The 24,741-nt window shown below is 42.1% G+C and overlaps 1 protein-coding gene across 7 annotated transcripts in view; it reads left to right on the top strand.

Annotated features, from left to right (window-relative positions):
* DYRK1A (dual specificity tyrosine phosphorylation regulated kinase 1A) overlaps window positions 1–24,741 on the top strand; it is a 122,180-nt gene that overhangs the window by 73,208 nt on the left and 24,231 nt on the right. For 5 of the 7 annotated variants that reach the window (XM_054700275.1, XM_054700274.1, XM_037524946.2 and 2 more), the window contains 4 exons: window positions 11,389–11,585; window positions 17,674–17,793; window positions 20,184–20,372; window positions 23,434–23,581. In XM_054700275.1, the coding sequence (XP_054556250.1) occupies window positions 11,389–11,585; window positions 17,674–17,793; window positions 20,184–20,372; window positions 23,434–23,581 (654 nt within the window). Of the gene's footprint in view, window positions 1–9,967; window positions 10,099–11,388; window positions 11,586–17,673; window positions 17,794–20,183; window positions 20,373–23,433; window positions 23,582–24,741 lie in introns of those variants that run through there. The other 2 variants (XM_037524949.2, XM_037524948.2) reach the window with 2 other exon arrangements.

The raw sequence follows: 24,741 nt of genomic DNA, 5'->3' as shown, positions 1-24,741 counted from the left end.
TGGGAAGGGGGGAAAGTTAAAAAAAAAAAAGTTTGTTTTTTCCCTCAGCTATTGTGGCTACTTTGGGAGGAGGCTGGAAGCCAGGCAGGGACTGCAGCAGGTTTCTTTGCAGAGTAGTGTCTGAAACTTAGTAGCATGTTCAGATACTTTGTAAAATGGCCTGGTTGCCACCTAGTTGAAGGTAAAGGCACCTGTGGCGGGTGACAGTTCAGCCTGTGTTGTGTTCCTGGCTCTTCTGTGTCCAAGGCTTCTTCCCTGGGTGGAGCCTGTCTGCCAGCAGTGGTCGACAGTTTAATGGCGTCGTAACGTTGAGCTTTGAGGTATGCTGTAATTTATCACTTCTTTCTGTACTTTGAGGTTTCTGGAAGGCAGCTTTAACCTGTTGCTAGGCCTGAGAAGCTTAAGATCAAGAGATCTGAAGAAAAATCTGCCAGTGGGGTTAGGTGAGGGAGCCACAGTGGATATTCAAGTTTTATATGTGTGTACACATACATCCGTTATATGTACGTGTGTGTGTATATAAGATTTAAGAAACTATTAGATAAATGAATGTATTTTGCTCTATTTTTGTGTAGATTTTTGAAAAATGAACAAAGTTGGAGTCTAAACCATGGTTTACTAAAATGAGTCACTTAGAAAGCTCTGAACAAAGACTTCAGAGCACAACCTTTCCTGTCCTTTGGCATGGATCTATGTAACCTTTCAAACCCATGGCATTTTATAAGGAAAGAGTACTTTGAACCTAGCATGACTGGACAAGACTGTGGGTCATACCCCGTGTGAGGAAACTGTCCCCACAGTGCCTCTGTGCTGGTACCCTGGTGCCGCGGACCAGCACAGCAGTAGACGATGAGGCCGTCTCAGGGTTGAGAGACTGCGCAGGGTGGTCAGGGATTCGGTTAAAGAAATGACAAACAGACACACTTCAAGAAAGTGTAAATCTGAGTGCAACTTTATTTGAGTCAGTGTTCAGTATATATATGTTTTCTAAAAGCATAGAACAGTGAACATCAAAGAAATCAGCTTGCTCATAGGTTTAGCTTATCATTGACAGGGCAGTGATTTATGTCCAAAATACATCTGGACCTAGCCGCATTCCTAAGTAGACAGGCTATTAACTCTTTATATTCTTGTTCTACATAATTACATTCTTGTTGTACTTACTACTACTACCTACTCATGTTTACTCATAATTAATTGTCATGGGTGAATTTACATTATAATGCAGTTAATATCAAAGGTACTAAAGTCAAGCACATAACAGAAAGATTATTAAACCAACAATTCTATTACAACACAGTGTTGAGTAATGTTTCATTTGCATTAGCCTAATTATTAAATTACGTATGTTTTTTAATTAGCAATCAATGACCAGAAAAAGGAAAGATTTTAGAGAGACAGTTGTAGCAGAATAAAGTTTGTGGGCCTTGAGAAAGCGAGATAAGGTTCCAGGTGGTCAGCATTTCTTTTAATCATCTTTGTGGCAGCTTCTGGTGGTCGTTATCTCTTGGCAGGCATCCGGCTTCTCTGCATCTTAGGGAGTTTGCTGTTCTCCCCCTGCGCGCATGGTTCCTTGCCCACGCCGGACCTCAGGGACCATGGCAAGAGCCATTAGCCCTGAGGGTCACTGCAGGGGGAGGTGCAGCACCCCGGCCCTTGTGAGGAGTTGCTCAGCCCCACTCTAGGGTCTTCTATACAATACACTGAACTTTCCAAGTGTGTTTTTCTTTCATCAGTTTGGTAAATGAATATGCTAAATTGGCACATTCCAGAGGACCCAGAGATATGTCAATAGAAAGAAGGACCCAGGAGAGCCAAGCTTCCTGGTTGATGAAGAGCAGCTCGAGACCCACAGTTCCCTGTGTAGATGGTTCCAGCATGTTCCCTGAATAGTCCCACAAATGAGACTGACCTGAAGGTCATCTGCTGAGTGAAAACAGGAAGTGGCACTCACAGTGCACTTTTGATGTTAGTTTGGGGTGTAATGGTTTCTTGTGCTGTAAATTACTTCTAGACATATTTCAGGCAACAGCGTTGGCTAGGCCACATGTAAGGCCACATCTTCTGACTGACACTAGCATGAGTGCCAGCTTTGAGATCCAGACTGGTGGCCTTGAACTATATGGTCACTGTCGAAAGACTGCACCACACTCTCAGGATCTGACTGATCAACTAATCTGAGTGATACCTCTCCGTTCACTGATATTAGAACCAATATAGCTTGTCGGTGGGGATCACTTAATTCATTTTTGTAGGACATTTGACATCTTTGTGTATTTATGAAAGTTAAACTCAGCAATGGGCAGATGACAGCAGTGAAAGCAGTGTCCTTCAATAAAACGTGCGGCTGGCCTTTTAGCGCACCAGGCCTCATCGCGACACCAGTTCTTGTCTCATTGTCTGGAATGTGCAGCCCTGGCTGCCTTATAGAGTAACCACCACTGTCCCATGTGGGCCTTCTGGAAGTGTGTTCTCCTGGTGGTGGTCGCTTTTTCTCTTTATAGGAACCTAGTTTAGCCTGGTTAGTTACCTGCTGAATAAGTTATGTTCTTCTAATACTCTGCCATAAAGAAATCTATGTAACTTGGGCCTGTGTTCATGTGCTGCGCTCTGTTTTAAGACATCGGTACTGCCTGAACACACCACCGTGGCCATCCTGTCTCGGTTGCCCTGCTGCCTGGGCTGTGCTGGCCCCTCTGCAGCACTGAACAGTGAAACAGCATCTAAAATTAAACCACGAGAAATGAGCTTGTCTCTTGTCCCCCAGAGCATGGGCTGGGAGGATTCAAGAATGTATATGGTAAGAGCAGGTTTCCACTCTTCTCTGGGAACATTAGACGGGGTGCCCGATTCAGGCACCTAAAATCACGAAGAACTCTTTCATTGTATTTTCTCAAATTTGCTTACTTGCATCAAAAGCACGTTTGTAATGTTTTGTACACACAACCATTATATTAGTGGCTTTTTTCTTTGTGTATATATTTCCCAGTAAAGCATTAGTTTTTTTGCCAGTTTTGTCACCACCATTTAAAATCCATCACCAGTTAATCATACCTAAAATCAGCAGCTTGAGGGCCTCCCTGGTGGCGCAGGTGGTTGAGTGCAGCGCTGTGAAGCTGTCCGCAGCCTCTGCAGTGCGGTTCAATCCCCGCCGTCCTCGGGGCAACCCACATGAGACCTCTCCTGTCTTGCCCGCTGCTCCCCTCAGCAGTGTATTTCTTCAGTCTGCCTGTTCTGCTCCCCGCTCTGTCTCTGGTGAATCCTTTCACTCTCCTGCGCATCTGGCCTGTACCCAGGTTCTTGTATAAATAAAATAAATCTTTTAAAAAAAAAATCAGCTGCTTGAATATGTAATTTATTGCAGCATATTCATGATCTTCTGTTTTGTGTTGGCATTTCTAAATCTTAATGTCAGGTTCATATTTATAAATTTGTAAATGTCCTTGTGCTTTACGTGTCCTCATTCAGCCAGTAGGCAGGCGGCATCGGCTGTGGCTGGGTGTGTGCACGTCCGGAGCCAGCTCTGTGAGGCAGCTCCGTGGGCTGTCTCCGGGGCGTTCATGCAGTGACCGTGCTGACGGGAGGCGGGCTGGCTTCTGAGCCACCCTGACTAGCTACCTGGGCAAGCCCAAAGTCTCCCATCTTTAATTGGTGAGACTTGATCTCTTGAATGGTTTAATGTTGAGACATCTTATATCTGCACCTGTTTTTTGTTTCAAGCCGTCTTTGCCTCCCTAGCTCCCCAGATACTAGAACTCAAAGGCTGCTAGATGCCCGTTTCCTACTAAATGAGAAAATTTTTATTTAAGGTGTCGATTACTGACTAAAGTTTTTTATATTATGGATATTATAAGAAAAAACATATTTCTCCATTTGGAATTTCCATGACTAGTGATAAATCCATAAAATATCAGGTAGTAATATCAGGTAGTATTATCAGCTTTCTTTGTTGTTACTTTTTAAAAATATCATATTTTTAGACTATTGGGGGAAATACAAATTTACCCACCCTCATGTTATGCTATGTATAGTATAATCATTTATGGAATCTATCAGCTGTATCTTGGATGACTAATTTAATCGTGCAAGTGTGTGTGTTTGTGTGTCCCAGATGATGTTTCTAAAAATAAGTTCTTGAAATTTTATTTAAGGTATGACACTTTGGTTTGCCTTTTGTAATCAGAAGAGTTAAGGATTCATTTACTGTAAACTAAGCATATCTGTGATCTGTTGCTGAGGGTGGTATAATAATACCTCAAAAAGTAATGTATGCTTGGGCCGCCCCTGGTGGTGCAGCGGTTGAGCGCTGGGTTGTGAAGCTGCCCGCAGCCTCTGCAGTGCTGGTTCAATCCCCAGCCACTGGCGAGGGTCCCTCATGGCGCGTCAGACCTCTCCTGCCGCGCCCACTGCTCCTCTCAGCAGTGTATTTCTTTGTCGGTCTACCCGTTCTGTTCCCCGTTCTGGCTCTGGTGAATTCTCTCACCCTCCCGCACTTCTGACTATAACCACTGCTCGTATAAATAAATAAATCTGAATCAATCAATCAATAAATCAATCAACTCCCTGCAATAAATCTCTTGGGGGAAAATAAAAAGTAATCTATGCTTATTAAACAGAGTAAATACTATGCATGCATTTGTATTCTAGTCTAAAAATATCGAGACTATTCAAATGCAGTTAATATTGTGCTTTCTCTCTTAGTAGTTCATTAGTTGTTTGTCATATGTCTGTCTGGTCTTCCTGAGTGGTTGGTTGCTTAATGGCTTATTATGTGTGTCCGTAACTTTAAATTACACTCTTGTTCCATTTGAACTCTCTGTCCATGCTGCGGCTAATGTGTTTTGCTTTTATAGCAGTCTATGAACTCCACAGTACATTGTTTTTGCTTTAAACAATCCGTTGTCTTAACAGTATTCACACGTGTCTTTACTGTTTGCCTGCGTTTACGGTCACTGGCGCGCTCTGCTCCTCCGCATGGCTCTCCTTTTGTATCCTACGTCACTTTCCTTTTGTGAGCGTTTTTTGAGGGCAGATCTGTTGACAGAATTCTCACTTTTATTCCATACAATATTTTGTCTTCATTATTGAAGGATATTTTTCCTGGATACAAATTGCTAGTTAAAGATCTTTTTCATCATTTTTTAAAGGTGTCACTATTGTTTTCTGGATGTGTGGTTTCTGGTGTTAGTGGTTCTCCTGCACTTTATTGGTTTCCAGCTCTTTGGTTGAGTGCTTCAGTTTGTGTGTTTTTTCTTGGAGTTCATTGACATTGGGCCCTGTGGCTTGATACTTTTCAGTAAAGTTGGAAAACCTTTGACTATTGTATGTTCATATAATAGTCATAACTATACTATAGTTATTTCTTTCCCCAGTTTCTCTCTCATTCCCTTTTGGTACTTACTTGAAACAGGAATATAAGCTTAGTTTTCTTCAATAGGTTTATATTTTCATTATATTTTATATGTTAACTTATTGGTTTGTTTTACAGTCACTAATTTTTTTCCTGCAATGTCTAATCTGCTATTCATTCTTCAGTGAGTTTTTTCAGTTTTTTTTTTTTACTTCTAGAACGTCAGTTACTTTTTTATAGTTTCCGTTTATTAAGATTTGCAGTTCTGTTCATTTTGTCCATGTTTTGCCTTTATATTTTAAAGCATTACACAAATCTTTTGCCACTAATTTCATTTTTTCGGTCATTTTGGGGTCTATAGATGGATCTTCCCCACCCCCAATAAAGGCCACATTTTCCTTTTCTGTGCCGACCGATTTTTGATCAGTTATGGACGCTAAGAACTCTAGGTTGTTGAGCATCAGGATTTTATTTAAGAAGTGTTGATTTGTGTCCTGGCAGACCCTTCATTTCCTTGCAGGTCCTTTTGATACTTTGAGGTTTGTTTCAGTCTCTATTAGGGTAGGTAGAGGGATTGTTTTATGTGGAAACAGTTCTACCAACGCATGAATTTTCTGGGGTCTCTTGAATGTGGAATTTATTGGGGTTTCTCTGCTCTTGCTGACTGGAACTTACTGCCTCCCAATCCATTGCATGTTCTGGGAGTGGTTCAGTTCAGCTCTCCCTAGCATTCATCCTTTGGGCCCCAGGACCTTCACCCTGCACTTGTGCAGCTTAGTGTTTGACTAGAGACACGAGGGGCCCTCCGTATGAGTTCATGGATCTCTCCTCCGTGTCGCTCCCCTCTTTCTGCTGCCTGCCCCACACATGCCATCCACCCTGGAGGCCTGAATCCTCATCTCTGTCTTCTCAGCTCAACGAGACACCCCCTTCCTACTTTGTAACTGAAATGGTCCACAGACAGACGGCCAGAGGGGTTGTAGACCTCGTTGCATGTGTCTCCCTTTCCTCAGTGAGCCCTGTCTGCGTGGCTTGCTGCCCGGTGTCAGAGAAGTTCCTTGAGATATTTTAGTCAGTGCGATAGTGGTTGTGGTGTTCACGGGGAGTTCAGTACCAGCTCTGTGAAGTGGTCACAGTGGAGTCTTGTAGAGATCCATATTTTTATTCCTAACTGTTTCTTAACACTTAACACACAAATTTAATTAATATTTCAGAGTGAAAAAACTGAGAATTTAGTTTTTTATGAGCAATTTCATTGTGTTTGTAGACAGTTGAATGTGCTGTTTGGCTAGTAGGTTAAAGTGTGTGTGTGTGTGTGTGTGTGTGTACACGCATACATTCTCGGGGCATACATGTCGGTCACTAATTTGAGGGAAATAAGAAATCAGTTCATTTGTTCTTATCATTAGATAATTAGACACAGTTTCACTTCAGCATATATTTAACACATACTGTAAATCCAGGCTCTGTGCTATGTGCTTGGGTGAGAGAAAGAGTGAGAGAAATTGACTATGAAGCAACAACCCCAGTTGTGCTGTGATAAGTTATTTCTGACTCTCAAAAGCCTCATTTTAAAGACACTCCTTTCATCCTTCCTTCAGCTCTCTCCTTCCCTTTCTTACCCACTTCAATATTTAAATATTCCTCATGGATTGAGTTTTTTCTTTCATTGAACAAATATTCATGGCGTGCAGACCACCTGCCAGGCACTGTTCCTGGGGCTGCCAGCCTAGGGGACCATGCTTCCTTAGCGCCTCGCATTCGGGTACTTTCTCCACTGGGTTCCTTCATTCCTGGCACCTTTGGAAGTGCAGCAGGCTGTTCCCTTAAGGCATTTCTCCTGCCTGGCTGGTGTGTCTTGTCTCTCCTGGCCTTGCAGGTTCCTTCTACATGAGTTTGCTTGTCTCCTCTGAGAAGCGCCATCGCGTGTTTGCATGCTGTAGTTCCAATTAACTTCAGTGTTTTCATTTGTTTTTGTTCTTGAATATTATTCTTTCTCTTTAAAACCTAATGTGGATTAATACAAGGATGGTTTCCTATCAAGAAATCCAAGTTAGCTGTAAGTAGAGCTGCGTGGGGGGGGGGGGTCCCTTATGAGATCTGAGATAAATGGCAGTTATTTTCTCTCAGGCTTTTGTGTTTGATGTTTCCCTTTGTACCCACCGCTACCTTCTCTGAGACCTGCCCGTAAGATGTGTCTCTGTAAAGTCAGTGCTAAAACTGCTTGTAATACGGTCTTCAGTTACTTTAGTTTTAGTAACTTGACTGGCGTGAGAAAGTGACTTCATTTTTCTTAAGGAAACTTCACCAGTAAAATTTTTATAAACTTTAAAAAAGTTACAGAAGCACACTCATGTTTAAAAAAATCTGTGGGGCCTCCCTGGTGGCACAGCGGGTTGAGTGCAGCGCTGTGAAGCTGTCTGCAGCCTGCGTTTCATTCCTGGCCTGCCAGCAAGATTCCCACATGGTGTGGCAGACCTCTCCTGTCGCGCCCGCTGCTCGCCTCAGCAGTGTATTTTGGTTGTCTGCCTGTTGTGCTCCCCGCTCTATCTCTGGTGAATCCTCACCCTCCCGCGCCTCTGGCCTGTACTCCAGCTCTTGTATTTAAAATAAATAAATAAATAACATCTTTTAAAAAATTTGAAAAAATTGTGCAGTTTAGGATGTAAAAACATGGATGTATGCTTTTTGCTAACCTGCCTTTTACACTATTTGGCTGCAATTTAAAATAGTATTTTGAAATTGAGCTCCAAATAATGATTTTGAAGATAATTTTCAATTAAATATTTCATTATTAAATTACCAAAATTAATTAGTGATACATTTATAGACTAAAATAATATCATGGCTGAGTCTTTTAGTTGAAAAGGATTACATCTAACATGGTAGATGCAGAATGCTGCATACAGAATGGCTGTTTATAGGTCAAAGGGGGTCTGATGTGAACAGTTTTTCATTGTCTTCATTATAGGATGAAGCACATTCCTTTCTTGTTAACATTTGATTTAAAGGGGGACGTGGGAACTTCAGAAAGAATAGAAAACCATGCTGACTTGTTTAGGTATAAAATCAGGTTGACAAGAAATTCCCTTACTGGTTTTGTCTCCTTATTTTATCATAGGGAAAGAATGAGTAACTTAGTACTTACTGGCATTGTGGGAGGAAATTATACTTGGATATCTTTCTGGATTTCACATACAGCAGTAAAACTAAGAAAGGAAACAACGAACATGTGGCAACCACACCTCTACACTCTATACCCAGTGCCAGAAGCTTAATTTTTCCTTCACTTCACTAGTGAGGGGAACTGGTTGTGGCACCAAGAGCTGTGCCAGATGGTGTGGTGAATAGCTTAAAAAAAAGTCCTGCAGTGAGTGGTGTGTGGGGTCTTCTGGGATGATGACCTTTTCCCCCCTCATGCATGTTCAATTTATGATGGGTGTTTAAGTTATATACTAATGACTTTGGCACTTTTTTCTATATATTGTAGTAAATAAGCTTAAATATAGTATATAATAATGATAATAGACACAGGAGCTAATATTTTTAAAGTGTTAATGTACCAAGTTCCAGTCTGTGTGTTTACTAGTGATATTTCATTTATACTTAATAGCAAACCTAAGGGAATAAGGTTAGTATAATAGCTCTCTCTGCTTCATAGACAAGGAAACTCAGACCAAGAGTGGTAATTTGCCTTTTGGGGGTCTTAGTCTTTTTACTGTTTACTTATAAGAGCTATTTGTTTACTGTTTACTTACAAGAGCTATTTGTTTATCAAGGGCCTCCATTCTTTTCATATATATTTATGTATTGTCTGTCTTCCCAGTTTTTTGTTTTGAATATGCGGATTTAAAGTCTTCCCCCAAACCCCCCATTATTTGACAGTTTGGTTTCCAAATTTTGCTGTTGCAAATACCAGGGTAAACATTTTTTCCCCTAACTTTTTGCAGTTGATAATCATCAATTACTTCCTTAGGATAAATTCCTACATGTGTTTTTTTTTTTTTTTTCCCTTTTTAGTTGGACAGTTTCTCCACATAACTGAACTGACTGACTGAATGGATTTTTTCAATAAGTAATGAAATGTTTAGAAGTTATCCCAACAGTCTTCATAGGAACATTGTCCTTTTACTTACCCAGTAGATATTTATTATTCATGTACTGTAGGGTGGTTAAGGCCCTCCTGCTGTAATGGAGGAAGACAGAGTCCAAAGCCATGGTAGGGCTGGCGCTACTTAAGTTTAAGTGGGGGTGGAGGGCTCACACTTGGATTCTGGAAAGTTTGCTCTCGTCATCTTGAAGAAATATGGGATTGCAAATGGGCAGAGTAAAGATAGAGCTACTTGGAATCTATTGTAGTAAGCTACTGTTGAGACATGGGGTAACAGAAATGAGAAGAGGTCGCAAGCTGGGGTGGCGGCTGTGGCCTCCAGGCTCTAACATGACGCCTAGAGTTTTGATTCTGACGCTGGAAAGGAGAATCTCTGCCGCTGTCTGAAGCAGAAGTGGAACTTTTGTGTGTGGTGGTGGTGGGGCCGGGGTGGGGTGGGGGGCGATGTTGAGCTTGGTTCTCCTCAGTTGCAGAGTCTCTGTGCCATTCAGGCAGCATCGTGTGCTCCACGAGCCATTTTGTGCTCCACGTGCTCCATTTTGCACTCGCTGCAGCGGTCCCGAGCAGAACTGTTGTCAGTACATACCAAAGCTCTGCGGCCTTTGAGGTCGACGTGTTGTCTTTATCAAGAAATGAGGTGCGTAAGACCACACGGATAGTAAATTTGGAACTGAAATTTCACACTAGTGTGCCCTGCCTAGGATTCTGGGCTCTTTGCTGCTGGACCAGTGCTGTCATGTGTCTCAAAAATAGTAGATGTGAGAAAAGGCACCCTGGGGCTGAACACTGTGCCCTGTTGCGCGGTGGGAGTTAGTGGGTTCTTTCAGGAAGGAACAAATATTCTTGGTGCACTGTTTTTTGTTTTTTTAAGATTTCTTTATTTATGCATACAAGAATGGAGGTACAGGCCAGAGGTGCAGGGGGTGAGAGGATTCACCAGAGACGGAGTGGGGAACAGAACAGGCAGATTGACTGAAATACCCTGCTGAGGGGAGCAGCGGGCGAGTCAGGAAAGGTCTGCTGTGTCATGTGGGTAGCTCCCTGCCCGGGGATTGAACTCATACTGCAGTGACTGCAGACAGCAGTCCGCAGGTTGCATCTTAACTCCTTGCGCCACCAGGGAGGCCCTGGTGCATTGTTTATTGACCTAAATTTGGCTTAGACCAAATTTATTGACCTACATTTGGCTTAGAGTGTAATTATAAGTTTGGTTGACTATAAGAAAGGTCTTCAACTAGTATTAGTTAACTACCAAATACCTTTATGGACCAACATGTTCATTTTCCATTTGTACCTTAAGTATCATGACCATGGTCCCAGCCTTCCTGTGGGATAGTTACTGCTTGATCATTTTTGTGGTGAGTTGCCAGGTTTAGTTCTTTAAGGACTGTGTTGGAAGAGTCCAGAGGAATCCAGCATCTTGTGAATTTGTTTCCGTGTATTGTATGTTCAACCTTAAACTACCTGTGTCGGTGGTGAGCACCATTAGGACAGTCTTTCACCTGGGAGGGTTCCAATCACCATACACTCGGCAGGCACAAAGCCGCATTTCAGCAGTGATCCTTTGAACTGGTGTCTGAGAAGCTGACCCACTAGAGATGCCTTTGAGAATTCAGAAATTACTTATATAACTATGGCTGTTAGATGATGAAAATCTCCTATGTGAAAACAAGCATATAGGTATTGTTAAACTTGTTTTACAAAAATGTTTAAGATTTTCTCTTTTTATAGACTTACAGATCTCCACTTTAATTTTATACCATTTAACATACAAGCATTGTGACATATTCTTGCTTGTAATTTTAAAAGTGTTTAATATTTTTGAACATCTTACCATCTTTATTTATATAAAGGACTGTTGCATAGGTCAGAAGATAGAATATTAGTATATGAACGCATCCTTTAATCCTTGCTTTTTATCTTGTAGGAGGAGAGACTTCAGCATGCAAACCTTCATCTGTTCGGCTTGCACCGTCATTTTCATTCCATGCTGCTGGCCTTCAGATGGCTGGACAGATGCCCCATTCACATCAGTACAGTGACCGTCGCCAGCCAAACATAAGTGACCAACAGGTTTCTGCCTTATCTTATTCTGACCAGATTCAGCAACCTCTAACTAACCAGGTAAGTTCATGATGTTTTAAAATGATTTGTTGTAATGATGGTTCATTCCATTAAATGGTGGAATAATGAATGGGCAAAATGCTTTCATGGTTTTCAGTTTTAAAGGTCACAGGGGATTCTGGATTGTCAATACGATACTGAGATGCTTGCATTAAAAAGTTTATCGGTTTTTCCACTTTCTTGTACTTCATTTAATTAAAAATAGTCTCATAATTAAAGCGATACTCATTCTGGAATAGGAAGGGAAAAAGTTATTTCTAACGAGTATAGTTAAAAAAAAAAAAAGCTTATTTTTATGGGTAGATACTTAAGTAGAAAAGCAAGATAAGATTCCAAGTAACAACAAGTAAGGTTCCATTGTAGCAAACTTAGAGAGCTAATTGATGCTGTTGCAAACTGCTTTCACACACATTTATGAAAATAAACATGAAACTTCTTAAAATTAGAAAGAAAAAAGTATACTGTGAAGTAACCATCCTGTTCATTCTGCTGTTCAGACTAGAGATTTGGCAAATGTGTGTCCATCAAATTCATAGTGTAGAGAATAATGCCCAAATTTTATGCATGCACATTGGTGTGTGTACATATCTGTATGTATGTATTACACATATAATTGTATGTGTGCTTTACTATCTTCTTGAATTAGCTGTATCCACTATTTTGATTTTGGGTTCAGGAGAGTATATCTTACTAGTTGTGGTTTTAGAATTCTACCCCTGTGGGATTGTGGGTGTGATGAGCACTCCAGTGGCTGCATGTCCATGTGCTTAGGAATTTGGATTGTCACTACTTATTTAGGTCATTAGTGATAATCAAAAACAAGGAAAAATTGAAAGCATTTTTTACACTGGATTATTTGAAGGCAGTTTGTTTTCTCTAATCCAGTAATGTAGTTTTACTGAGCAGTTGACTACTGTTAAGTAACATCATGAAGGGGCAGGGAACCCTCGAATGTGTTACCAGAGTTTGTCAGTCACTAAGCTTGTATTGCATTTCTAAAATGTATGTAGCCTGCGAATGGCATTCACAGTGAGGTAGCTAGTAAGATGAATTATGGCAGATTTAAGAATTTGTTTGATGTAGTAAATTGAGAAGTTCTTTGTGTGAGAATTGGAACATTTGGTCAGAACATTTAAGTTAGGAAAGAGTTTAATTTGTGCTATAAGAAAATTATATATCCAAAAAAAATAATACTAGCACAGTGACCTGTTTGCATTGTGCTGTTAAAGAAACAGAGTATGTGTGGATTCATTCTCCTGTTGTTCAGGGTAGCCCATCAGGCAGGTGCCTATTTTTAGTCAGTTTTACTGCTAAAAGAACTGAGCTTCCACTTGTGACTTCTCGAGTGTGTGAGCAACCCAGACTTCCTTCTTGCATTGCCCTTTTAGTTCTAATACCTGGCATCTGTGGAGGCTAGACGAATTCCAGTCTTTTAAAGTTATTTTTATGGCTCTAGTATTGTAGAAGGTAATTTAGTTAGCAAATTACCTATTTTTAGACACAACTAATATCTTATTTGTGGATTATTTTAAAACAAGAGATGATTCACCATATTTCCATTTTACAATGTAAAATATTTTTAAAGATTCATATGTTATAAGACTGTTTTTTAAGTAACAATATTCTGCCAGCTATTTCTGCCAGACCTCAGAAATCTCTGAGCCTAATACGTGCTCACGTTAGGAGACTTCCTCGGCGCTCAGGTGTGACGCACTAGAATGCGTGCTAAGGGAGCATGTGGTGTGGCTCAGGGTCTCGGCTCGTCATCTGGTGTGTGCCTCAGAGCCAGGCACATGGGCCCTTCTCTTTGTTCCCTGGGTGTAAGAGTGGAATCTTAGACAAGATCCCCCACCCCCAAGTACCTTCTAGTTTTCATTATTTGATTTCCATTTTTCCTGGTTAATCATCCTATCAGTGTCTTCTAAATAAGGTTTATTGTGCAAGTAAATTGAAATAAATTGCCTTTAACATTTTATTTCTCCTAGTTAATCTTTCTTATATGAATGTGTTTGGTACAAATTTAAATGTGATTTTGTTCAAAAGATAAATTGAGGAAACGCGAAGAGCAGTGAAGTGAGTTTAGAGAGCATGGTGGAGCACTGAACGCCGCGTCTCTGGGCTGTGAATGTAGACAGGCGCCTCTCATGGTTCCTGACCTGTGCCAGTGACCAGATCTGTGCTGCTGTTGAGCTTTATTAATGGTGCTCAGAATGGCAGACAAGGCAGAACTTTGTGTATCTAATTCTCCGTTATATGTGAAAAATGAGGTAAATACAAATAAAACAATTGTTGAATAAAGTTCTGGAGTTTACACTATGGAATCTTCTCAGGGATAAAAGATCTCCACTCTCATAACTGACCCAAGCAGGAGTTGTGAGCTGCTGCTGTTTTACTTTTCTTTGGCTTTGTGAGCTGTGCCTTCTCAGAGCTGCAGATGTGAAGGGTGGGGTGTGGCCTTTCCTCACTCCTGGAGCCTAGGGAGGCTGCAGGAGGGTGGCCCATCCACTTTCCTTTTGGCAGGGAGGACACTGTGGTGGGCGGCGGGGCGACAGGAGAGGGGACTCCCCATCTGCAGCTTGGTGAACAACTTGGTCCTCTGAACACCTTGGGCTTTGTGCCCACTGCGGAAGCACAGGAGAGAGCTAGTTGCGTTCCGCTGCCTTCTGACTGTAGGAAGCAGGAAATGGAGAAAGCAGCAAATGCTGAGAGTGGATTTGAGTCCAACTATGGCTGTGCAGCTGAGTGTTTGGAAACATTCTCATCCTGGATTTGTGCTTATGGCAACACAGAAGATTTCGTCACCTAACATGAAATCACAAGGAAAACTAGTGAAGGGCGTGTTGCTTACTTTGTAGACGTTAATTTGTTCGTTTCATTTATTTTGATCCCCTTCTCTGTACAAGGCACTGTTTGAAGTTCTGAAATACAGTCTGGTCTGAAGGCCAGTTTTTGTAGACAGAATGCATCTGTTTTAACTTATGTTGCCAAAAGTATATAAGAAAAATAATGTATTTAGAGTTAGCTAATTGATTTGGCCTTGTAAGCAAGTTTGGCCAGTTGTGGAAGAAGTTAGCAACATTTTGTCAACTGCCAAGCACATGGTACGCACACATTGACTGCAGGAGTAGACCCTTACTCAAAGCTACGTTCATACCCAATTTCATGTGTGTACAAGACAGTTAAAATTGTTTCCTTGATTGTGTGATTTTGGTGTTTTGAGTGAATAATTACTACTGGAAAGCTGTAGGCTATTTCCTTCTTCAGGCATTTGAAAAAGCAGTGGAATTGTAAATGGCCAAGTTAAAAGTGTAAAGAAATATACAGAGTTTTGTATTTCACTAATTCTAATAAGTGCATATGCTTATTTTATTGGCACTTATTGTGTATGACTCAGTTATTTTGCCCAACAAATAGTCTAAAGCTGACTCAGCTGAGAGGGGAATATAGGCTTAGCATGGATAGGGCTCGCCTGGAGTCCTGTTGAGCGGGGCACAGGCCGGAGACTGCCCGCTCTCTTCTGCCTGTCCTCTCCCCGGCTGTGGAACCTTGGTCATGTAATTTGGCATCAGAGACTCAACTCTTGCGTTTGTAAAGTGTCGAGAACGTCCCCTACTGTCACAAGGTTGTGGACAAGATCAGAGGAGACACTTGTGAGATGCGCATGTTCACACTAGTGGGCAGCACATCCCTGCTCCTACTTGCCTTGGGCTTTACTAGGCTCCTCAGTGTTTCACTTGCTCCCAACAGCAGGCAGGCTTCGCGCCACCTTCCTGACCGTAGCAGTGAGATACTGTGTGGGCGCAGGCTTTAGGAAGCCTCCAGGGGAGGCTGCACACCAGTAGGCCAAGAATGGCCTCACTGAGTAGGTGGCTTGCAGGAAGGCAGTGCCAGGGCTTGAAAAGTAAAACAGGAAATTTGTTAGGGGAAACCTTTTCTTTACCTTCCATGCTCAGAGCATGACTTCACACAGAGCTGACACGCTAACTACTGAGGGTGTCTGTGTGGCCCGGCCAGTCTCTGGGGAGAGCAGTGTAGTGTGTAAAGGTAAGTGGAAGGAGGCTAAGAACTTCGCTGTTCCTGCTGTTTATTTTAAAACTATTTGAATAATACAGATTTTCTTACTGCTTCCATCTATTCAGGCAAATAACCAAAAATTACTGAGGTTCCCCCCTCTTAGTCCTTTTTAGAAGGCAAGGATGCTGAGAAGGGGCATTGCTACCGAGTACAGAACTCAGCGACTGAGTCTCTGGGTGGCGCACTTCAGTATCTGAGGGCAGTGGGGGAGACCATGCAGATCTGTGTAAGGAGACGTGCCCCTGGGACACCTCTGGGGTCCCCCTACCCCCGCCCCCGTTACAGCACTGGCCATGCTGCCCATTCTGGCCCCCATCTCCATCCGGCCTTCTGTGCTGCTGCTTTGTTCGTGCAGGTCAGCTTGAGCTGAGTCCATTACCCCAGCACGGCCGCGCTTCTGGGGGCCCGTGGTGGGATGTGTTTACTCTCTCTGCCCTGCAGATGAACCCACGTGTCCTTTGAGGGAGCTGCCTCTTTCTCACCAGGCTTTCTGGTACAAATGTCTGTGTGGGCGAGGCCGTAACCCAGGGTGGGCAGTGGTCATGACTTGGGCACCTTGATGTAATTTTTGGTTTTGAATGTGTTGATTCCAAGAAGCTCCTTTGTGCGCAACCCCCCCCCCCCACCTCCTTACTGAGGCATGACACATGGTGGCAGTTGTGTATCGGATTGGCACAGAGTGGCCATTCACTGCTCAGCCTTCTTGGGGGGGTGCTTTGAGGATGTCTCTCCCCCCCCCCAGAATCCCCTAGATGGAAATGGCCAGTGGGAAGCTCAGAGTTGAACCTACCGGATGGGAAAAGAGCCAATTTAGGATTGAGGAGTTTCTGAAGTAAAGTGAAATGAGTTTTTATTTTATTTATTTTTTTCTAAAGATTTATTTATTTATTTATGCAAGTACTGGGTACAGTCAGAAGCGCAGGAGGGTGAGAGAATCCACCAGAGCCAGAGCAGGGAGCAGAGCAGGCAGAAGGACTGAAGGACACTGCTGAGGGGAGCAGCGGGCGGCAGCAGGAGAGGTCTGCGCGCCATGTGGGACCCTCCTCCAGTGGCCGGGGAGCAGCCAGGGATCGAACCGGCGCCGCCGAGGCTGCGGGCAGCTTCGCAACCCAGCACTCAACAGCCGAGCCACTGGGGAGGCCCTGAAATGAGCTTTTAAAAGAAAGTTTCATTAGCTGTAGCTCACTGGTGGTCTTCTCCTAGTGTCGTCATCAGCATTGGTATGATGGACTCATTTGTTGATTCGACAAATATATATATTAAACACCTGTGTGCCAGGTGCTCTTTTAGGCAAGGGGAGTATGAGTGAACACAAGTCACACAAGTGGCCTTATGGGGTTTTCCTTGTAGTGGAAGATGGAAGAAGTAATAAAGCAGCGAATGAGTAAATGCATGTGGTGGTGGTGGTTGGTGGTGGGTGTGTGTGTGGCATGTCAGCTGGTGGGATCAGTGATGTGGAGAGAAATAAAGCAGGGCTGGGGGGAGGGCGTGTGGAGGGCAGGGTCCAGCACAGGAGGGCACACTTTACTGGGTTAAAGAAATGAGTGCGGACATCTGACGACGGGGCACATGCCAGTCAGAGAGCCCTCATGCTGCAGCAACTGTAGGGACACAGCTGACCCCATGGCCAGGTAGTTCTGTGCTGCCAGCTGAACCTGGGTCTTCAGACTCTGGAAGTCACCTGTGAACCTGTGAATGCTGGTTTGCCTTTGCCTGCCAGGTCAAGCTTTGGGACTAATTCAGAAGGACTCTTTCCTTGGGTGGATTGTGTGCTGAAAAGTAGCCTTCTTGGGCAGCAATATGTGTGTCTTGGGCCAGGGATGCAACCTGGGCGGCTGGGCATATTCTCTTATATTTTATTGTTTGTTCCAGTGGTTGTCTTCATTTGAATGGGGTGAAAGAGACAATGTATAATCTTCTAATGCACCTGTTATTTTAAAAATGGATACAGATGAGGGGAATTTATACCAGTGCAGTATATAGTTAAAGTGCTAGTCTTTTCTGTCTATTTAAGGTGATGCCTGATATTGTCATGTTACAGAGGCGGATGCCCCAAACCTTCCGTGATCCCGCAACTGCTCCCCTGAGAAAACTTTCTGTTGACTTGATCAAAACATACAAGCATATTAATGAGGTAAGACTATTGATATGTTATAATAGAATCTATCTTGCAATAGTGCATGGGGGAGAAGCTGTCAGAAGCAGTCATTAACGACCTATTTAAACATGCTGAAGTTTTCTGTATCCCCAGTGTTGTTACATTTATGGTTATTATGAAGACTGGTATATTAGTAATTTAAAGAGAATATTACAGTAATTAAGTGGGAGAAAGAAGATGCATTATTGAGGACTGCAAAAAAAAAAATGAATTTTGGATAACTTCCCTTTCCCCCAAAGTTGTAAAAATAAATGCTGAGTTACATTTTTATAATAATTTTTCTCTAAAGAAAAGGTAAGAGGAGGGAACAACAACTATGAAAATACGTGTTTTAGCATTCTGCTTAGATATATCAGTTTCTCCTCTGCCATGGTGTCAGAAACTCTGAGATACAGTTAATACCCAGTTAACAGGCATTTGGCTTAGTTTATTTGATCTGTCTGTAGTCGTGTGGTTTTAAATTCTTTTGAAATTGTGTGTGTGTTCTTTTATCTCTATCCATTCATTGTGAGATATCTGAGAGCCTTTTAGATGGGCTAATCAGGATAAAAGACAGCACTTTGAATTACTTACATTTTAACTTGGTGCTTTTTGCCACTAAAAATTATTTTTTGGTCTCTTAGAACTTTGACTTGATTGCCACTTCTAGCCTAAACTCTAGCTCCATCATTAATTATTAAATGAATTACTATTATTAATAACTCTTTATTATTAAATGAACTCTTCAGTGGATCTGCCTTTGCTTTCTTTACTCTTCCAGCCTGCATCTTTGCACACTAAAAGCTTATCCTCTACCAGCTTTAGAGCCATTTAACTCAAAAGGTGTTCTTATGCATATATAAATTTTATTGTATCCCTATGCTGTTTATTTTTTTTTTTTTAATTTATTTTTTTTTTTAATAGAGGCATGTTTTTATTTATTTATTATATTTGTTTGTTTTGTTTATACATGCACTGGGTACAGTCAGAAGCGCGGGAGGGTGAGAGAATTCACCAGAGCCAGAGCGGGGAGCAGAGCAGGCAGAAGGGAATTCACCAGAGCCAGAGCGGGGAGCAGAGCAGGCAGAAGGGCTGAAGTACACTGCTGAGGGGAGCAGCGGGCGGCAGGAGAGGTCTGCGCGCCATGTGGGATCCTCCTCCGGTGGCCGGGGAGCAGCTGGGGATCGAACCGGCGCCGCAGAGGCCGCGGGCAGCTTCACAACCCAGCGCTCAACCGCTGCGCCACCGGGGAGGCCCTCCCTATGCTGTTTAATGCCATTATTATATTGCTGTACAGTGTGGCAAGAGAAAATTAAGATGAACTCAGTGGGAGGGACGTTTCTGAGGTGTATTTTGTACACAGTGAATGTGTTATGAGAGATGCACCACTAGTTTCGGATTGTCTGAAAATAATAAATCATTAACAACTTATTTGTGTTAACTTTACATCTCATAAGTTTTGACAAAGCTACTGTTAATGCTGTTAATAGTTTTGTTGAAACTTGTTTTTAATTGTTTTGCCACCTGGTAAACTAAAGTTTTTCTATGTAAATTCTAAAGTGACTTATAATTACCTCTAAATTCGTTAGCATTTTTTGGATACTGATAGTCCAGCTATTATTTTTAACTATTTCAACTATTACCTTTACTAGTCTTAGAAACTCACTTAGAAGAAAAACAGATATGTGGCAGATCAACCATGTTGTGGATGGCCTTTATTGTGTGTGCTTTGGGGTGGGGGGAGGTGCCTTTTCCACTTGACAGTTATGTTACTATAAACTTAAACACTGGGCATATCTCAGAGGGCCTTTCTACTTTAAGTTCATACACACTTAAACTTTTATTTTAAAAATCTTTTTTTTTTTTTTTTTTTTTTTTGCCTTAAGATCAAATATAAAGCTGGAATTAACTACAAGGGGTCCAGGAGAGAATTTGAACATGTGGAGGATGAAAATGTTCTTTTTTTTGTTTTGGTTGGCGCTTGTTGATTGTATCACCATTTACATTTTTCAGAATGTCTCATGTTTTGCTCTTAAGATCGATGCCACCCGACTGTAAATTGTGCCATAGTTGAAGGGGAAACTTCTGTCAGATGCTGCTCCCCTACTTGAATTGGGGCACTTGAGCCAGTTGTGGGACATCTATTTATAAAACATATCACAGTATCAAAGTGGACTTTACTGCAGATAGTGTTCGCCGCACATCAGTATTATTCTGTATTTCAAGCCACACCTACAAAAATGAGCCCATTTCCTGCATGTTACAACATGTTGTCAGGTTCCTGCTAAGAGCATGTCTGTCTGTCCCATCCACACTGCGTCCGCGCGCTCCGCCCCCCAAGGCCGTGGCCCCCCAGTCACGCATCCTGCGCCCCGCCTGCCTTTCAGGTCTACTATGCAAAGAAGAAGCGGCGGCACCAGCAGGGCCAGGGGGACGACTCCAGCCACAAGAAGGAGCGGAAGGTCTACAACGACGGCTACGACGACGACAACTACGACTACATCGTGAAGAACGGCGAGAAGTGGATGGACCGCTACGAGATCGACTCCCTCATCGGCAAGGGCTCCTTCGGGCAGGTGAGGGCCCGGGCCAGGCTTGGGGGGTCAGGCTGCGAACCCCTTTTCCTCCGTAGCACGCTCTCAGTGTTTGTAAGCGCCGGAATGTGTTTGGATTATTTGTTCTCAAAGCTCAGAAACCATGTCAGCTAGAAAGCCTGCGCGAGACTCTTTCCTTCCTCTCACTAGTCACCAAGTTCCCATTCTGTGAATGACTGAGGGCTTGATTTTAATCACCAGTAGTCGGTGTTGCCGCTTTCATACCGGCTTTGCAGAGTCTGTGGATGATCCTTCAGTCCATGTGCTAGAGATAATTGCCCTTCTGTCTGACCCAGTGAAGAGGAGAGAATTACATTCTCAGCTGGCACAGCAGATGCCTTCTCACTTTTTGGGAGCTGGAAAATCCGTGGGCTGTGCCCTGGGTTTTCCTCCCAACTCATCTTCTAACTGTATGAAGCCTTGAAGTGAGCAGAGAGTGTTTGGGGTCTCCTCTTTCTGTCCTCATAGCACCAGTATTGCTAACACTATGATTGGGGTGATTCTCATGGGAAGGAACATTCAGGTGGCTTCTACCAAGGAGGGTGGGGGAGGCGCTCCGATGGACCTATATTTCCCTCTTCATTCTTCGCCTCTTATCTCCACCCACGACTCCCTCCCACCTGCCTGCCCAGTGCCTATACAAAGCATAAGACCCTAAAAGTGAGTCTCTTGCAACAGTTGTGGCCAGAAACAACTTCTAGTGCACTTGTGAGACACCTTTTCTCTGATGGTGGGTTCCCCAGTTGTTCCCACTTATAAATCCTCCTCTCTCATCAGGTTTTAGCTGTTTTGTTGAAGTTTGATTTACTGTTAATCCCAGTCTCCTTTGCCTTTCAACCTTTGTGCAGCGAGACCGCTACTGACCTGTGATCTAAATATTTCTTTTTTTACTTTTCAGTGATGAGACTAGAGTGAGGTTCAAAATGAATTTTCCTGAAGTGCCTTTTCCTGTTTTTCTATGCTTTTTCAAAATTACGGGATCGGTGTGCTCTTGATTTATCTGTCTTGAGAGAAAGCAAAATATGCTTCTTTTCAACCTGTAGGAAGATCTCATCATGTGTTAATCTAATCATGCTGTGGGCAAAAAGTGTACTGTGAACCATTAGCAGCCTCAGGGGGAGACCCAGAGAAATGTAAGCTAGGAAATGTTAAGTAAATGTGAAGAGGGGTGTCAGAGCTCCTCCCCCCCCCCCACCGGCTCTAAGAGTGCTGCTGTCTTCATTGCTCACCCTCTTTTCTTCTGAGCTAGGGGTTTCTCAGTGTTTGGGAGTCCCTCTTTATGAAAGTCTAACAGCAGCTTCTGCTTCTCTATCAAAGCCTCTTAAGGGACTGAGACATATCTGAGGCCCAGCTCTTAAATAGGCTGTGGTCGCCTTTGGTATAGGGACTGCTCTCTACATCTGGAAAATCACACTAACTTTCAGGCATTGTCTCAACAGATTATTTATTCTAATTTTCATAATATCCACCATTGAAACTCTGGCCTGTTCTCTAAGCTTCCTTTTCTGAAATACTCCCTCTTCTGCTCAGAGGCAGTTGTTCTCCTCCCCTTTGCTTTAAGTTTCTCGTACTTGATTTCCTAAGAGCAAGTGAGCATATTTAACCTCCTAAAACATAGGCCTGTTTCACACCACACTTCATCTCACTAGGCCACATGATGCCTCTCTGCCTGGCTGAGGTGTGTCCAGGTCAGAACTTACTGACTTGGTCATGTTCTCTCTATATTTTGTGCCAAATCCTGTCATTTATCTAACCAATGGTTGTCTGTCCTGATGGCACATTGAAATTTCCTGGAGAAATAAAGGTTTAATGCTTAGACTCCAAACCAGTTAAATCAGAATCTGACTGGATACTGGGCATTGCTGGTTTTTAAAGCTACCTACTGAATGTGTAATTCAAGGTTGAAAACCACGGCTTTAGCATTCAGCCAGTTAACTATTTGCTAAGTCAGTAAATAGTTGGGTCCCCACGAATGGCCTTTGTCCATTGGATCTGGGCCCTGGGCTGTGATGTTGGTCAGTCAGTATAGCCAGCGAAGCAGAAGATTATCAAAACCACTTGGTGGGCATTTATTCATGGGCAAACTCTAATTTGAAAGACGATAGTAATATTTTTAGAATTGAGTGAAACCAGAGAAAACTGCACTTTTCGTTAGTTTGACTTCAGCAGTACTGTTTATCTTTGACAGTGTCCTTACTCTTGGCTGATGGAGATCGTGGGGTATGATTCCATTCTCTTCCTTTCATTCAGTGGTTCTCAGACTACATACTGGAAAGTGTCTTAGACTTTATTCAAGAGAGTGCATAGTATTATACACATACCCACACTTCACCAGGTGGTGGTTACTGGTTTCTAGAGATACAGCGTTGTTTTTTTAATCTGTGTATTGATTCTCCATTTTTTATGGAAATGTTTTTGGTGGTATGGAAATCATTTTAAATGAATAAAATTTTAAATAAAAGAGATGCATGCTGATTGCTTGTGAGCACTCTGCTTAGCCTTGGTTCCCTTTTAAAAACTATCAGAACCCCCTACTTACGGCCTTTAGCTTATACCATGCCACTTCCGTGGTCATTTGTGTTTGATTTTTTTTTTTTTTAGTGTAGACTAATTCTTCTGTTATATCCTTATGTTTTTAATCTATGAAAAATCTAGTTATCACATTTTCAGATCACTTGGGACCTTTAAAATATTTTACATAAATCCTTGGAATTTAAACCAGTTTTATAGTCTTATTAGTAAGAAAGTTGGAAAACCAAGGCACTTGTTAAGATTCACAATTTATTTCTGAAGGAAGAAAAAATAATCAAATTAGTTAAAGTTCTATCTTGTGTAATTAAGTATGCAAAAGAAAGTCAATTTGAAAAGATTGATTTAAAGTGATTAATAATCAGAGGGTATTGAATTGGGAATGTATAGGAATTCTGGATTTGGAAGTCATTAAAGTGAGAATGAGGTCAACGTGCCATGAAGGTGAATTGTAAACTCTTGTGAAATTGTTACCGTTCATGCAATAGAGAATTACTCATCTTTTCTCTCTTAGGTTGTGAAGGCATATGATCGTGTGGAGCAAGAATGGGTTGCCATTAAAATAATAAAGAACAAGAAGGCTTTCCTGAATCAGGCCCAGATAGAAGTTCGACTTCTTGAGCTCATGAACAAACACGATACTGAAATGAAATATTACATAGGTAAGCAGAGCTCATGCCCTGCCCTGAGCACAGATTGAGCCAGTGGCTTTTTTTTTTTTCTAATGAAAATGTTGATTTTATCATGAAGATACTGATTAAAAATTCAGCTGTTTACTCCTACTGGCCGTGGAAGCATAGATGTACATAAGCTGCTTGGCCTGGCAGTAGTACACGGAATCTTGGGCAATGTGCATCCCATGTAATGTACAGTTTAGAAACAAATGAGAAAAGAGTGTCTCCATCCCCCAACTTATAAGCGCCATTTACTTGCTTAAAATGATGTACATTTATTTAGAAAGTCCTCTTTCTGGTGACATTAAGCATTTCTAATATAGCTGAGGAGTCAGAAGTAAGCAAATATGTTGTTAATGGCTGTAGAACCATCTTTGGAGCCTAAGCATCAACTGCCTCTCAGGCTGTTTGTGAGTGGGACAGCATTAGAAACTGTTAGACTTACCACAGTAAAAAGGTGGTAATAGCCAGCACTTGTTGAACTCTGCCACATTCTTGTGTTTTTCTTCCATTATCTGTAATAAGCATAACCATCCTGGAAGGAATAACAGAGCCTCAGTCCCAGGGCTCTGGAGTGAAGCCCTGAACCCACCTCTGCCTGACTCCACACCTGTATTTCATTGTCATTTGGTTCCTTCTGAAAACAAGGAGACAGAAGTATTATGAAAATAGTGAACTCTAAGGCTTCTTGGTGTATGACCTAAACATCTTCTAATTATATTTCCTTTAATACTATTTTAATACTAGTTTTAATCAAATCTTAGACACCAATGATTGTGAGACTCTTTTATTCTGTGTATCACCAGGAAACAAATTGCTGCTAAGTATGAATGTCAGATGTCATCAATTAAGGTAGAGACCTTGGGGTCAGTTAATTACAGCAGCTCTTGTAGGCATGTATACCTAGAAACTCATGCTTAGGAATGCTGGCTTCAGCTAACAAATATAAAGTGAAATTTTATTTAGCAAACTCCTTTATAAGAAAACAGGGGAGAACGCTGTGGTTTTCAGTCTCCTTCTGCCCATCCCCTGGGACAGAAGCAAAATTGGAGATTTTAAGGTGTAAGGTTTAGAGATACGCGGATTGCATTTATGAAACACCCACCCTTCTCCATTGTTACAAAAAGTTGAATTTATACTATTAATTT

Source organism: Talpa occidentalis, unplaced genomic scaffold, assembly GCF_014898055.3.
Source record: "Talpa occidentalis isolate TD23 unplaced genomic scaffold, MPIMG_talOcc4v2.1 talOcc4.4, whole genome shotgun sequence".
Classification (NCBI taxonomy): Eukaryota; Metazoa; Chordata; class Mammalia; order Eulipotyphla; family Talpidae; genus Talpa; species Talpa occidentalis.
Note: the sequence above shows the minus strand (reverse complement) of the source record. Positions and strands in the feature narration are given on the sequence as shown.